The following is a 14,953-nucleotide window of genomic DNA, read 5'->3' on the forward strand; positions in this document are numbered from 1 at the left end:
CGCCCCATCCCCCGCCTTTGGGGCCTTCTCGGCCTTCCCCCGGGGGTGGGGCGGCCGCTTGTTTTCGGTAGGTAAGGCCTTTATCTCGGTGGCGAACTTCAGTTACACGTTAACCGCTCGCTCTCTGTTGCCCTTGGCGGACTCGTTATCAGCACGGCTCAGGAGCTTCCAAGCGGCTCTGCCCTTGGGGCTGGGCTGGCTAGCAGGAGGCGATTGGCACCTTTCCCACAGGCGTGCTTGTCTCTGAGGCAAGGTCTTTCGTTCATACTTTTTGAAGTGAATCGATAGGAATCCGTGGTTCCCTTAGCGCTGTGCTTAAATGTTTGACTTGGCATGAGATTCTCATTTTAGCCATAGCTGAGATGAGTAACTTCGGTCCAAACAGCAGCTCTGGCCTCTGTGCAGCAATCTTGGTGCAGGTAACTTGAGACTTTCTAGTGACGCTGTAGTATGTCGTGGCACTTAGGTGTAGAACTTTACAGCTTGCTTCTGTTTACTGTGAAGGTCTGAACCCCAGCTGCGAGCAGAATGTAATTATGTGGGTGGATGATAGCGGTACACAAGCACCAGTGTCTTGCCTTGAACCTCCAAGCTGCTGGTTTAAGAGCAGAGGGTTCTGTAGTAGTTTGTCTGGTAAATAACGGGCAGTTGATACAAAGCTTTCCATTGAATCCTGCCTAATGGTTCTGACCAAAGAACAAACAAGCTGTGTGATGGCTTCTAATTCCTTTTACAGTTTTTTGGCTTTCAAAAAAGACGATATTGTATTTGCTGTTGAATATATATTTTCGTTCGATTTATTGCTTGTCCTTAAAATGTGATACTTTTTTTTTTTTTTTTTTTTTCCCCAAAGGAGAAAGTGTACGTCTTGGTCTAATCCCTGATAAGCCTAGGGAAGCGTGGGAGCTTTATTGCAGAAGTACCTTAAAGGTCTTGGCCACCCTTAACTGGTATTGCAAGTCAGAACCTTGACTTATGATCATTGTAAACGAACTCAGACAAACAAAGGGAGCAAGGAAAACTTCTCCTTGAAAAAGGTTTTTCAAGTTTGCTGTGTTTAAGGCATTTGAATGCTGCTCAGAAGAACAGATATCTGTGGGGTGTGAGATTTTTTTTTTCTATCTTCAGAACTGAACCACAAGTACCATTTATTTGTGTCTGTGGTGTTAATAGTAGGGATACAGGTTAGATTTTCCTGATTAGGATTAAATTTTAACTTGCTCTTCAGGGAAGAGTTTTGCCACGCTGCCTTCCTGTTGTCAGTGCTACTGCTGAGCCTTAGCTTGGACTCCATCCATCTTGAAGTAGGGCTGATAGGTGACGTATCTGAAGTCACAGTACGGACTTGGCTTTGTGTGGCTGCTGGAGTGAGGCTTGGGGTTTTGAGCATATGAATTCTTATTTTTCAGTCCTACTATTTTGACCGGGATGATGTGGCACTCAAAAACTTTGCCAAGTACTTCCTGCATCAGTCCCACGAGGAACGTGAGCATGCTGAGAAACTGATGAAGCTACAGAATCAGAGGGGCGGACGTATCTTCTTGCAGGACATCAAGGTGAGGAGTGGAGCTATGGGTTGTCCTGTCTAATGCAGAACTAGACTTGCGGTCTGTCTTCAGGCTGGAAGGGGATGAATTTCCCTGTGGATCCTCTCTCAGAAGGAGCAGGACCTGACAGTAGATAAGTATACCGCGTGGCTAACAATCTGTGTGTGGCACTCCCCCCAAAATCTAGAGATGCGTAGTAATTTGATAATTTGTGCTGATTGACTCATAAAAAGTACTTCCTGTGTAAGAAGAGGATGCCTAGCCCTAGGTGGCTTGCTGTGGGGTGAGGGTAACAAGAACGCAACTGGTTCATCTGCCTTAAATTTAATGGCGAGAGTGTTCTCTACACTGTTTTGTAGAGACCTCTTGACTCGCTTGCCGTGGGAATATGAAATCTCAAGTTTCCAGTTGCTTGTTATGGCTCACTGCAAGATTTCATGGCACTGTTTTCTTGAAATCACTTTAATTAGACTATTTAGAACAGCAGAAAGTAAGCAATGTCATAGGGCCAGTTTAACGCAAGACAACTCTTCATGGGGAAGACGGCAAACAACGTAAGTGATAGGCACTTGGGGAGAATTCCCTTGCTTACTAGTAAGTCTTGCAAACATCAGACTCTGTACTAGGCAGTTCTGAACTGAAGGCTAGACTTGCCTGTACTGCTGTCTTACCTATTTCATTTCTGAGATTGTGCCCACTGCCTACTTACGTAGGCAGATGTTTAAGGCATCAGGTTATAACGGGAGGAGGAAGACAGTAGCTCTGTTAGCTGTCTTGCCTACGAGACCTCAGAGAACATGAGGAGAACCTGGGAGTTGCAACAGATCTGGGCCTTGGAGCATGCATTCAGTTCTGTTCTGAGTGTGCACTCTGTGTGTGTGCCAAGTTTTTGAAGATGCCTAAATGCCTGGACTTGGTCTAAACAGGCTTCGAGACTGGTCTAAAAGACCCTGCTCCTTAATGGTCTGTGGGTACTTAGAGAAAATATGGTCATGTGCTTTTTCCCCTCCTAGAAGCCAGATCGTGATGACTGGGAGAATGGACTGACTGCAATGGAGTGTGCCCTGCACCTGGAGAAGAATGTGAACCAGTCACTGTTAGAACTGCACAAATTGGCAACTGAAAAGAATGACCCACACGTGAGTAGATGCTGAAGCTGAGAATGTGGCTGTGCAAGGAGGGAGCTTGTATGTGTCTAATTGTGTGGGTTTGGGGGCGAGTTATGTGTCCGTGCCATTCCTAAAGGTGAAAAAAGGATGTGAACTAGTGGTGCAGCCTTTCCAAAGGGAAGGGCCCGGGTGTCAGCCTGTACGTCAGCTGTTTGGTAGGGTTATTGCCATCTTTCTCCAGGAGGACCAGTTGTAGTGTGTTAGGGTGGCTGTGGCCTCCCTTACAGAACAGCGGGTGCATCACTTTGTTCAAACCCTTCTGTTGCTTTGGGAACAGGGGGCATTCATGCAAACAGCATTTTGAAGAGAAGAAATGTATTAAGCTCTACGGAGAAGGCTTGTTTCTGTGGGGGATGAGTTCTAACTTTAAAGCAATGGATGCCTTAAGGCTTTGTTGTCATAAAATTTTGGAGTCACTTCTTCCAAATGTTAAAAGCCCTGACACTTCAGAACACAGTGTCTGAAAACACAGGTTTCTTCACAGATGGAAGCTATTGGCAAGGCTGGATTGAGGCTTCTTAGTATCAGAGATTAGCATGTGTCTGAATCAAAGTACTCTTGAGAGTCTCCTGCATAAATTTGAGGGACTTGTGAAAAAAGAAACAACATAGCTGGACTGTTCTACAGATGTAAATCCTCATGGTCATGAATTCAAGCGCTGTGGAGTGGGGGCTTCTAAATCTGTTCAGAAACTTTCTTGTTACTTCCTGTGGTGAGGAAGAGGGGGGAGACTTCCTGAGCTGGCACTGTGCTGCAGGGTTCTGGAGCAAGTGTGCCTAGATAAGCCTGCCTCGCTTTGGTCTTGTTCTGGCATTGCTGAGGTGAAACTAAAGGCTTCTTCCTTTTGGTTATCTCCTGCAGCTTTAAAATTGTCATTCTGTATCTCTTTCCTTTCCCTAGAGAGAATTGGTAGGATTTCAGATGCTGCTTCAGCGGGATAAGCCGTGTCCAGGCCTAAATTTAAGCATTTTTGTCTCCCTTTCAGTTGTGTGACTTCATTGAGACTCATTACCTGGATGAACAGGTGAAATCCATCAAAGAGCTGGGTGACCATGTGACCAACCTGCGGAAGATGGGGGCACCAAAATATGGCATGGCAGAGTACCTCTTTGACAAGCACACCCTCGGGGACAGTGACAATGAGAGCTGAAGTCTTGCCAAGAGCTACCCTGTGGGTTTCAGTGGGACTCCTACTTTACTGTCCATCTGTGCATGCATCTTCAGCTATCTAGATAAACAGTTCTTATACTCTGTACCAAATATCACCCCTCTCTTCTCTTGTGTTTTGTGTATTGCCCTCCATCCAATAAAGTGACTTGGTTCAAGTTGGCTTTTTCTGTTTCTCTCGGGAGCGAGAGGCCTGTGCTTGCAGGATTGTGCTCCATAGTCTCTGTTGTGACAGCCATCTTAAGTTGGGCATGGTTGAAGGAATATATCAGAGGGATTAGGTTTTACTTGCTTAGCGCTTTTTATAAAAATGACTTTTTTTTTTCTAATCCAGTGGGATCCATTGCAAGAATTGCTCAGTGACTAAAGCTGTATTTTAAATGTCTTTGCCACCGAAGCTGTTGCTGTAATGAATGCACAAGGAAAGGAAGGCTTGAGTGTCTGGGCTTCCGAAATTGGTCGCTGTGAATTTAGATGAGGCAACTGAAGGGGCGGAGGGGGTTAGCTCCTTGCTAGGTGTCATGCCTGTCTAAGAAATGGAACTACACTTGTATATGGAGAAAATGGACCGTGAATCAAGACTTTAGAGCTGTCTACTGTAATCGGGCTGGACTGAAACAGCAGTGTTGCAGGAACTGCCTCAAGGACGCTGTATCAGGAGTTGGAGCGGTCTAGCGGCTGTGCTTGGAAGGCAGAGAGGGGGGGGGCAGCTGTTGTGAAGGCATTGGAAGGGGTGTGGGAGGTTGAGTGAATTTGTCATGTGCACCGTGTGATATGGGAGATTTGCAGCTGCTTCTGAAGACAGAGGAAGTAGGAAAACTCTGGTTTCTCTTAAGTTCCTATTGTTGCATGGAAACTAAAATGAGGAAACAAGACAAGTGATCCTGGACTTCAGCCTTGCTTTTATTTTCTTGGGAAAGACAGTAAAAAAAAATAGCTGTATGGTGTCTGCTACCATCCAGATGACTTATTCTCTGAGCACTGTCAAATCGGTGGCAGATGTGATGTGGAACTTCAAAAGGAAGCAATGTGCTGGGCAAATGCCATTGACTGCAGCCACCTGCTCTAGTAGACCTGTGCCCTGCCCTACCCCGTTACTTTTCCAGAACTGGAAGACACCAGCTAGGCATGACTGCAAGAGGCACTGTGGGTCTGCGTCACAAATGATGTCATTTGCTTCAGTCCCTTACTTTCCCTGGAGCATCTTGTCAGTAGTGCAAGTCCTGCCTGAGACTTGTAACGGGTCTTGTGACAAATGCTAACATAAAGCTCAAGTTCCAATTCTTGCTGTGGTGAAGAGGGGGGAGGTATCCATATTAACCATATTCCTCTTCTGTTTTGGGCCACACCTGCAGTCCAGGTTCCTCAGGCTGGTACCTGGTGAGCTGTTGCTCTGCTGTTAGGTATCTGCAATGCTTAATGCTCAAAGTCTTGCTTGTTCTTTTGCTACAAATGTAGAGGGATTTTTTTTTTTTTTTAATTTTTATTGCAACACTGAAGTTGTGCCTGCTGCTGTACCTGAGGCCAGTAGCAGGGTGTCATTAGTGCTGGCTTTAGCCTAGCCTAGGCTGGGCTCTAGCCACGTGTTCCAGCAGTAGGTGGTTTGGCTGCACTGCCCTTCTCTTTGGGTGGTGCCAGTGTGGCCAGGCGTAAAGTCACTGCGATATCACTGATATGGCAGATGTCTCAGCAGAACCGTGTGTGCCTCTCGGTCTCCTCTAGCTGTACTGATCTATCTGCTCTTCACATGTGCTTTCACTGGTCTCCATGATCACCTCCATCAGCCCCACGTAGTCACCTTCGGCTAGAGAGATGCCAGAGTCATTGGGGGATGGACTCTCTGCTCTTCTTGGCTCTTTTGTAGAGGGAGTATTACTGCTCCCGTTTCCAGTATCTCTTGTGTTCCTGGAAACCTCTGCTGGATGCTGGTCTGGAGCGCTGGCTGCGTCTTCTAAACTTAGGCTGCGAGCATCAGGGCCGATGTTCCCCATGTGGGATCTCTCCAGCACTGGCGATGTTACGGGAGTGAATGAGAAGCAGAGGGAGGCACTGCCTCCGGGGGTTTTGTTACTGGGAGTGTGAAAGGCACTTGAATGCTCAGAATTGGGAGTGGCTGATGCTGTGTTCTCCAGGTTTAGCCAGGGTGGGTGGGAAGCTTTCAAGCTCTTCAGACTCTTGAAGCTACCCTGCTTCTCGTGCTCTGGGGACTCTGCCAAGAAGGGGAATTTAGGGCTGTTGGATGCTGCGGACTGAGCTCCTGGACTTCCTGTGGTGGCAGCTTCTCTGCTTTTACTGTTAGAGTTGCTCTTCTCTTCTGCTGTTACAACCAGTGAGTCAGGACCTTTGCTCCGATCTGTTGGCCAAATAAATGTTTCCTTTGCACCTGAGCCAAGGGAGCTCTGGCTCTTATATGTATCGCTGACTCTGGAAGGTGAGGAGTTGACAATGACATCCCTAAGAGAAGTCGAGCATGCAGCGATGCTGGACAGTGCAGGAGGCTTCTTGCGGCCTTGGCGTCTAGAGGGGAAAATCATAGGGATAGAGCTGATCGGTGTCTGTGGAGCACTGTAGAAACCAGGCCTCTCGTAAAATGGGGTTGACATGAAGGCGTCAAACTCCCTTAGTTTTCCGTCTTCGCTGTCCCACTGTTCCTGTGAGCTGGAGTCTCCCCTTGGCTGATTGATACTGCAAGGGCTTCCAGGCTTGCCCATGTCTTGGTACGTATAATGGGAGAAGGGAGACGTGGGGTCTCCTCGCCTGCGCAGCAGGTTCATCCGGGAAGAGGACCTGGAGAAGCTCGGTGACTGGACGCCGAGGAGGCGGCCCAGGTGTCCCAGTAACGGTGTGGAGTGGTTGGCTTCCTCGTTCTCTTTAATTTGCTCCAGGGGCTGGAACTCCATCTCTTCTTTCTGCATGCTGGGGAGAAAGGCAAAAGGGGCTGTTACGCAGCCACAAAAGGAGGTGGTTTATGGTGGAGAGGCTGGCAGCACAGGGAATGCTGCTGGCAGAGGCAAGCCTCTCTTCTGTATTGCCATTAGGTAGGTGTTAGGCCTCCCACAACAGGGATGCTTATAGTGGAGAGGAGAGGGGAAAGAGGTCAGAGGCACCCTTTTCTGTGGAGGATGTTCACTATTGTCTTTCCATGAGCCTAAAAGTATCCTAGAGCAAGATTTCACAGACTATGGAGAAAGATATTACTGCTCACTCTTACTCCTCAAGCGTAATACCCTGTGCAAGACCTGATGCAAGGTGTAAACGTGGACTGTTCTGACACCCTGTGGCTGCACTCACCTGATGTCAAAAGTTGAGCCAAGGAACGATGGGCGCTTGTACTCAGCGGTGGCTGCGGTGTAGGGTGGCTGGGGATCGGGCTCATTCCAGTATAGGTCCTTCTCCAGAATGGGTAGATCCTGGTGCATCTCATCCACTGCCATAAGGGAGACCTGCAGGGGACAGCAGAAATGTCATACGGGGCGAGCAGCATTACGTGCGCCGATTATCGGTGCACAAAGGAACGCAGGGCAGGAGGAAGCAATGTAGCACGGAAATGAGGCAAGTGGCTGGGTTTGCTGTGTGGTTTCCTGTCACTTGGGTTGTTTCTCCCACGGAGAGATTTGATTAAGTAGAAGGAAAGGGATTTCGAAGGAGGTAGGAAAGCAATATGCTCACTAGGACTGAGGGGCTCAGTGTTAGGAAGGGCTGAAGGTGGAGAGTTATTGCATGGAAGAAAGCAGAGGCGTCAGTTTTAGATGCAGACACGAAGTGGAAAAGCTAGGGAGGGCAGGAATGATGTGGTGTTCAAAGGTAGCAAGGGCGTGAAACAGTTTGGATCCAGCGTGTGCCAGAGCATGGACTAAAGCTGCAATCCGTCTCTGTGTACAACGATACACTAAAGCCCTGTCTTCCCTTGTGTGGGGAGGGTCTTCCTGGCACAGGTCTTGCCCCACATTCTTCCTGGGGTGTCTCCTTGGCTGCTGAGGAGGAACACAGAGCTGGCCCCCTTCGCCCTTGTATTTGTTGGGAAGACTTAGGCTCTCCTTCTGCTCTCCTAGCTGTCTCTCTCTGGAGATCCTGGGCACCTTCTTAACGTGCAGCCACCAACACCTCAGGAAAGCGCAAGGGTAACAGGGACTACTTCTCCCCCCATTGCAGGCATGGGCGGTGGGCGGCAGAGGTGTTGGAGGAGAACGTCCTGACTGCACTGATAGGGCTTGCTAAACCCTCAGGTGCAGTCTTGCCTCAGCGTTCCTCTGCAGGTCAGGCTCAACTGGAGCATCCTGCCTTCACTTTACCTGCAGGTTCCTGTCAATGAGCCAGTTGGTTTCAAAGTCGTCATCGTCCTCCCCAAAAGGGTTGATGAGTTGCTCGGCCACCTGCATGTGGAGAGCACATAGCAAAGGTCATCATGGTCATGCCTGCCCCTTTCCCTTCAAGGAGAAGGCTTGTAGGACAGAGTCAAGTGTGTTGTCCCTTGAATTCGGAGAAATGCTATTCCTCCCAAAAAGGGGTGGGTTAAAAATAGAGGCTTGTCAGTGCCTGAGAGGCATTGGTACACACCGGTAACTGCCTCTTGCTCACATAGCCCTCCTGCAACCGCAGACCACCACCACCACCACAGGTAGAGTGTAGCCTACTGCCTCTCCTTTTCCCCAAACGAGTCAGGACCAAAGCTTAGGAAAGGTGGATCTCATCTCCAGGGTGAGACACTCGGAAACTGAGAAGGTCTTGGCAAGACCCTCAGCCCAGGGTAGGGTAGCCAAATGTCGGCTTCCCGTTTGTCTGCCAGCACCTGACATGTTGCCCATAGACCAAAGAACACAGCTGGGTCCCTGGTGAGCACACTCTGGGAAAAACCCTTGGCTGGGTCACATTCTGGCTCCAGATGTATTTTCTTGGACTTACCTTTAACCAGCCAGCATAGAAGAAGAACTGCAAAAAGGTAAAGACAGGCACGAAGAGATCTAGTTCATGGCCAGGATATGCTTTTTCTGGATCCAGGAACTGCCGTCCGATCAGACAGGCCAGGAAGAAGCTGTAAACGGCCACAGTCACCACCTGGGAAAGAATCCAGGGAACACACCAGAGGAGTTTTGAGTTCCCAGCTTGCTTTCCCAGCATCCCTCTTCAGTTCCACCCCACACATCTCCAAACAGTGGCAAGCTGCTGCAGAGCTGCTGGCTCTGTAGCCTTTTGAAAGCCTTGGATTCAGTTATGACAGGCTTCGCCTCTGCTTTTTGCAGGAAGATGCATTTCCACTGCACAAAACTTTAAATATGCCCTTTGCCCTTTAGCTGGTACATACACCGTATTTCATTCCCTGCTGTCCCTGGAATGGCATCTGCGTAGGTGTCACAGAAAGACAGTGGGAGAAGAAAGCACGTGACATCCTGGCTGGAAAGAGCTTAAACAACTGACACACGGCTGCATGGTTGTTCTGCTGCTGAAGTAAGGGGTGCTGTGAACTCTTTTTATTCTTATCCTTGCCTCTTCTGAAAGCTGTTTCGAGCCCCTCATGGCTCAGTCCATGCTGGCAGGCTGCTTCCAAGTCAGGCAGGGGAACCCTGGCAGTGCTGCCAGCTCTGAACTAGCTCCTTCCTTCCTGGTCCCTCACGCTGGGCCTTTTTTCTATTTACCTGCTTGCTTGCACAGATTTCAGGCTACAATGGACTTTGTGCTTTTCTCTGTAATCACGGGACTGGAAACTTCCCCTTTTCAAGTTAAAAGCAGCTGAGACTTTTGCGTGGTCTTTTGATGCAACCAGCAAGGGGGTTCAAAACAAACACCCAGCATCACAAGACTCTCAGGCAAGCCATGCAGTTCCTTGCAGTGAACTGTTTCATGACAGGCGACAGACTTTGAATTGTGGATGGGCACCTATAAAAGAAAAGGGTTGTGTACTGCAGGGGGGGCAAAGACATGCCATGATACTGCTTTTGCTCCTAGTGTGCAGGACACTGATCTGCACAGGAATATAATTTTCCAACGTGTTCCCCATTAACCTTCAACGCTGCGTGAACGGAAGCAGTTCCCGTTTCACGGTGGAGTGCATTAGTGTTATCTGAGCAGCTGGATTGTATGAGACGAAGGAGCGAGTTGGTGCCGAAGTGTCTGTCTGGGTTTGCATCGAGAGAGCTATTAAACAGCTGAGTACACGCACACAGCTCTCTTTCACACACGTGGCACAACTCCATCGGAGCTGCCGTGCCTGCTGGAGGAGCTTTGCTGGCAGGCAGATCTCAGCTCTGCTGAGTAGAAAAAACTGCCTCAGGGACGTGCTCCCTGCGAGGCAGTGCAGGGAGTGGGTCTGCGTATATCTGTCTTTTTCCGTGTACCCGTGTGGCACACGTCGTGGTTAGTTACCTCTGGACGGCGAGCGACGTATGCGAGAGCGCTGATGTGTGTAGGTGGGGGTGAGGGGTCCGTGTGTGGGTCAGGTATGGGTGTAAATGGGGGTGCCCCCTGTAGCATGAGGCAGTGTGTACAGGCAGCGGAGCAATAGGTGTGGGGAATCCCTTCTCACCTGAGTGTAGACCAAGGGGATGCTGATCCAGTCGTACCCATAGAGTCGGCCGCACTGGCTGCGCAAGGTGTTCAGCTCCTGCAGCGGGGAAAAGGAATTGCCTGTCAGCGTAACTTTGCATCTCTTTTCTCGGGACACTCAGCCTCTCCAGCTTCATTGCCCTTCATTGCTCCAGCCCATTCCCTCCTGCTCAAGCCTCCTCTGGAAGGGGGGGGGCTCAGCCAGGACCCCTGCTCCCTCGGTGCCCAGCCTCACCCCAGCAGAACACCAGCAGGGTCACACGCTTGCCCTGGAGGAACTCTGTGCTGCTTGAGTGTCTCCATCTGAGCCCAAGATCCCTTCCTAGCTCACTTCATAGCAGAGGTTATCTGCTCACAAAATGAGCAGCCAACAGGTTAGGCAAAGAATGTCCCAGGGGCATCCATTTCTCTCTCCTGACTATATAGTCAGTCTAGGTAAATAGCCCAGAGGGAGATCTCTCTCTCCGGGCAGATGAATCTCATTCCAGGCAACAGAAATGATGTGTCTTTCTCTGCACATGAATACCAGGAAGGTTGAGCTGCTCTGGACCTTTTTTCTCTGCAGCTGGGCAGGGATCATTGCCAGGTCTTGCCGGTGGAGCATGACCTGCTTCCCAGGACTATCTGAGAGTTTTCAATAGTGAAGTTTTCTACAGGGACCTTGGTTGTTGGGGATGCTTTTGACCTCTCCTGATCTCTTCCAGATACATGCTTCCATGCTTCCTTGGGGCTTTCCATCTGTATCCTAGAGACCTCCCCTGGCCACTGTCGTTGGCTGCTCTGGAGCATGTGAAGGCTGGAGAACGGCTGATCAAGGACCTGCTACATGGGTGTCTCCCATTACCACACCTAGATGTGAGTCCCATGGTTCTTCCCAGTCCCATGTCTGAGGAAGATGTCACACTCCTCTCGCCTCTATGTGACATTGCTACCATGTCAGCAGGCCATGAAACGCTCTGTTCTGTCACAAGCTGGAGAGTGGCAGTGGGGGCATTTCCCGTCAAAGTTAATGTAATATCCCCAAGGACAGGCTCGGCTTACTGTCCTACCTCACCATTCCTATTCCTTGCCTGACTCTGGAAATCCCTGTAGTTCCACCTAGAGGACTGGATGAGGATCTGAAACAGTTGCCTATTGCCTCTGTCACTCACATTCAGGATGCCTTGGAGCAGTACGCTGTCCCGGATCCTCCCCTCATTCCTTGCCTTTACAGCCAGATTGGAGAACCACACACATGGGATCCAAAATTTGTTGTGGGGGGAATTCAAGCTCTCAAACTTCTTGTGCTCTTCTGGTGTCATGAGACCTGGGTGGAAAAGAGTAGATTGAAGAGGATGGCCATAGAGGGCAGAAAGGTATTGATCTGGTCTGAAATGGAAACATCTAAATCTCAGGTGGTCACCTTAGCTCTCCTTAAAAATCACAGGAAAGACTCAGGCACTCAGCCTTTGGGAGACACATAGAAGGAGGACAAGTCTCCTTGTTAAAACACCGAGTTACAGAAGTGTGAGAGGCAGGCTTTATATCTCATTTCACTTTGGATGTCTGCAGCGTATCTGACCAGATTACAGTCAGCAGGGAGATAAAGCACTGCTGAGGGTGCAATTGCCTGATGTATGTAGACATTTGTTGAGAATGGGATAACTTGTGTCCTAGAAGTGCCTGTGTCTCTCTCGGGATTGCAAAGGGAACCCAGTTGACTAGGGCAGGTGCAGACATCTCCCTTTGGGCAGGCTGGGAAATGTTGTACCTTGAGGAGCATCTTCAGAGAGGATTCAGGGAGCCCAGCAGTTAAGGTCGGAGGTCTGAGGCTCCAATTCCCACCTGCTCAGTGGAAAACTGTTGCCCTGAGGGAGGACAGACATACCACTTGGCAGGGGTCTGCTCATGCTCTGCTATAGATCTGTGCACAGGGTCTTTTACTACAGAGAGCTCTTCTCTCCCCGTGCACGCTTTCAGTGCAGGGTGAGCAGCTCTCAGTGAAGCCGCTGCACCACAGTTACCCTGACCTGATCAGCCAGGGCTGCCCTGTGACCTGCAGCATATCTGCACTCACAAACCGGATCTCGACACTCTCCTGACGTAAAAAATTTGGGCAGAGACCCTTCATTTTTCAAACAAGCCTTCCAGCCACCAGTAGGAACAAGCATGCTATGCAATAGGGAAACATAAGGAGTTGATTATTTCAGAAGAGCAGAGCTAGGGCATGAGCAGATGCTTAGCACCCGCTGCAGACATCAACTGAGCACACTGCGGCACTATCCTGTCTCCAGTCTGGAGGTCATGTGGCCCTTTCCAAGGCTCTTTTCCCCCAAAACAGCAGTAAGGTGCTGCTGTCTGCTTGGTGCCAGAGCTGCGCAGAAGGCAGCACCAGTACTGACCTGCCCTCACGACATGCTCCATGCTGGGGAAGCGCTTGTAGACAGCAGTGCTGACTGAGCGCAAGATCAGCACGCTGCACAGGTTGCTGTAGCGCATGAGGGTGCGACGCAGGAGCCGTCCATACTCGTCCTCCCCATCCACGTTGCAGGAGACCAGGTTCATGATCCGGTCAGGCCATGGGATGCTCTCGTACTGAGCCCACCAGCGGGACACCACCAGAGTCACGTAGAAACCTAGAGGTGAGCTGAGCAAATTAGCTGTCCTAAAGCAGTGGGAGATGTAAATGCTCACATCTAGGAAGTCTGGTACTGCTCATACGGGGATGGGTGCAGGCATGCCTGGAAGGTAATTCCGATCTCCATGCTAAAGTTAGAGTCTGGGTTTCACAGTTTATTTGGTGCTACTTGGTGTCTGCCCTCCTGGCAGAACCCAGAACATGCCAGTACATCTGGCCAGTGCAAGCTATGTGCTGGCGGCATACCTCACAGCTGCGATGTGAAGTGATGTATTCTGCTTGAGGAGTTTTACAAAGGCAGAGGGAGGAATCTGCTCACAAATTTTGCCTTCCTGCAGAGCTATATCAAACCAGGGAAAAGAAAGGCTGTCCCTTTCCCCTCCCTGTGTGTTCCCAGACAGAGCTCCTTACCCAGCACAAAGGACACGGGGATTAGCTCAGCATAGCTGTTGCAGTAGAGCGCCAGCTTCTCAAACATCAGCCTTTGGCTCTCACTCAGGATCAGCCTAAAGGGGAGAAACAGAAGCATCAGCCTCAAAGAAAAGTCTGTGCCTTGTTGGGCCTGCTGGGATAGGAGTCTGGTAAGGAACGCCAAGGATGGGTAGTCACGACACTGCCACGCCGTGAGTCTGGGGATGGTGGGAGTGAACAGCCCTTGCGAGCCTGGGACATCAGCCCACCTCCCCAAAAGACCAGTCAAGGAGCCAGAAGCGGTCACTGACAGAGAGCGTGTGCTAAGCGATGCAGTCTGATGTCAGGGACCACCCCTGTTTTTCTGACTCGGGAGAGTGTGATGTGGTATCACGGGTTTGACACAGAGCTTGGATGTGCACCACAGTTCACTTAATATCTGCAAAATGTCAGTCCAAGCTCTGCTCTTACGTGAGTTCCTGCCCCTTTCTTAGAGCTGCTTCCCTGCCTCTGTGCCCCGTCTGTGATTGAACCAGCGAGGGGAGCTCCCTGTCTCTCCAAAACCAGACCAGCCACAGAGCACAGTTGCCATATTACAGATCTGTGGTCCCAGAGGTGATGTCTGCTCTCAAAAATGTACCCAAGGTGTTCCCTGCTGTGTAACAAGGGAAACTTGCTCCTAAAGCTCCCCACTGTGGGCCATCTCCAGGACTAGTTCAGTCTTGGTCTCCACTGATCTGCACATTTTTCTTCTGTAGGTGATCATCAAATGCAACTCTTCATCCCAGGGAAGAGAAACTGTGCTACTTCCCAGGACAGAAAAAGGAGATTTATCAGCTGCTAAACCATACTGGAGCAGTGAGAAAGGACTTTTCCTTTCCTCCTGTGAACAGAGGCTGGTGAGTGGCTGCCCAGCTCCTCTTCACCAGTATCACTGTCCCAATCCTGCGTTGCTCCAGGACAGGCCAAGAGTTGGGGCTGTGTTAGTGTCGGGGTGTAAGGCTGCTTACCTGTAGACAAGACTGATGGTGAAGTAGAGAGAGATGAAAATAAGGAACTCGGAGTAGAGAAGTTTGTAGATACTTCCTTTCCATTGGAGCAGGAGCTGTGAGAAGGTGCCTAGGCGGGCGTCAGCCACACGGTTGGTGTATGTCACTGTCATCACAGGTCCTAGTGGAGACACAAAATGAGCAGATGTTGAAGCTGCCAGCAAGCTTGCACAGAGGGAGGAGACAGGGACACCTCGAGCGTCCCAGCAAGCAAGCAAGATGGAAGGAAGGAAGAGAGAAAGAAACGATGAGTTGAGATCAAAAGACAGGTAAGATGAGGTCAGTGACACAGAGAACCAGGAGGAAATTTATGGTAGGCAATTAACTGGATGAGCTTGCCATCTTTTTCCTGTCTTTGAGCTGTATATGAGCTGGTTACAATGATAGCGTGGATAGCTTTCTGGTGGAGCCCTTGGGTTCTAGGGTTTGATTGCCAGCATTCAAGTGGGGCTG

At 49.9% G+C, this 14,953-nt stretch overlaps 2 protein-coding genes across 2 annotated transcripts; one reads left to right on the forward strand and one right to left on the reverse strand.

Moving 5' to 3' along the window:
- Window positions 1-1,409: 1,409 nt before the first annotated feature.
- On the forward strand, window positions 1,410-4,042 carry LOC104156456 (ferritin heavy chain; the record flags this gene model as incomplete). The annotated part of the gene is made up of 3 exons (XM_009698718.1): window positions 1,410-1,556; window positions 2,561-2,686; window positions 3,702-4,042. Coding segments are annotated over 3 exons (438 nt in total), but the record flags the coding sequence as incomplete, so codon positions are not given.
- A 1,559-nt stretch (window positions 4,043-5,601) lies between these two features.
- Window positions 5,602-14,613, reverse strand: LOC104155597 (bestrophin-1-like). Its single transcript, XM_009698719.1, has 9 exons — window positions 14,462-14,613; window positions 13,452-13,546; window positions 12,805-13,038; window positions 11,575-11,729; window positions 10,404-10,481; window positions 8,786-8,938; window positions 8,176-8,256; window positions 7,175-7,326; window positions 5,602-6,799 (listed from the first exon to the last, which is right to left on the reverse strand). Exons 1-9 carry the CDS (start codon window positions 14,611-14,613, stop codon window positions 5,602-5,604), a joined length of 2,298 nt encoding a protein of 765 aa, XP_009697021.1.
- Between the last annotated feature and the right edge of the window lie 340 nt (window positions 14,614-14,953).

This window comes from Cariama cristata, unplaced genomic scaffold (assembly GCF_000690535.1).
Source record: "Cariama cristata isolate BGI_N322 unplaced genomic scaffold, ASM69053v1 scaffold21514, whole genome shotgun sequence".
Lineage (NCBI taxonomy): Eukaryota > Metazoa > Chordata > Aves > Cariamiformes > Cariamidae > Cariama > Cariama cristata.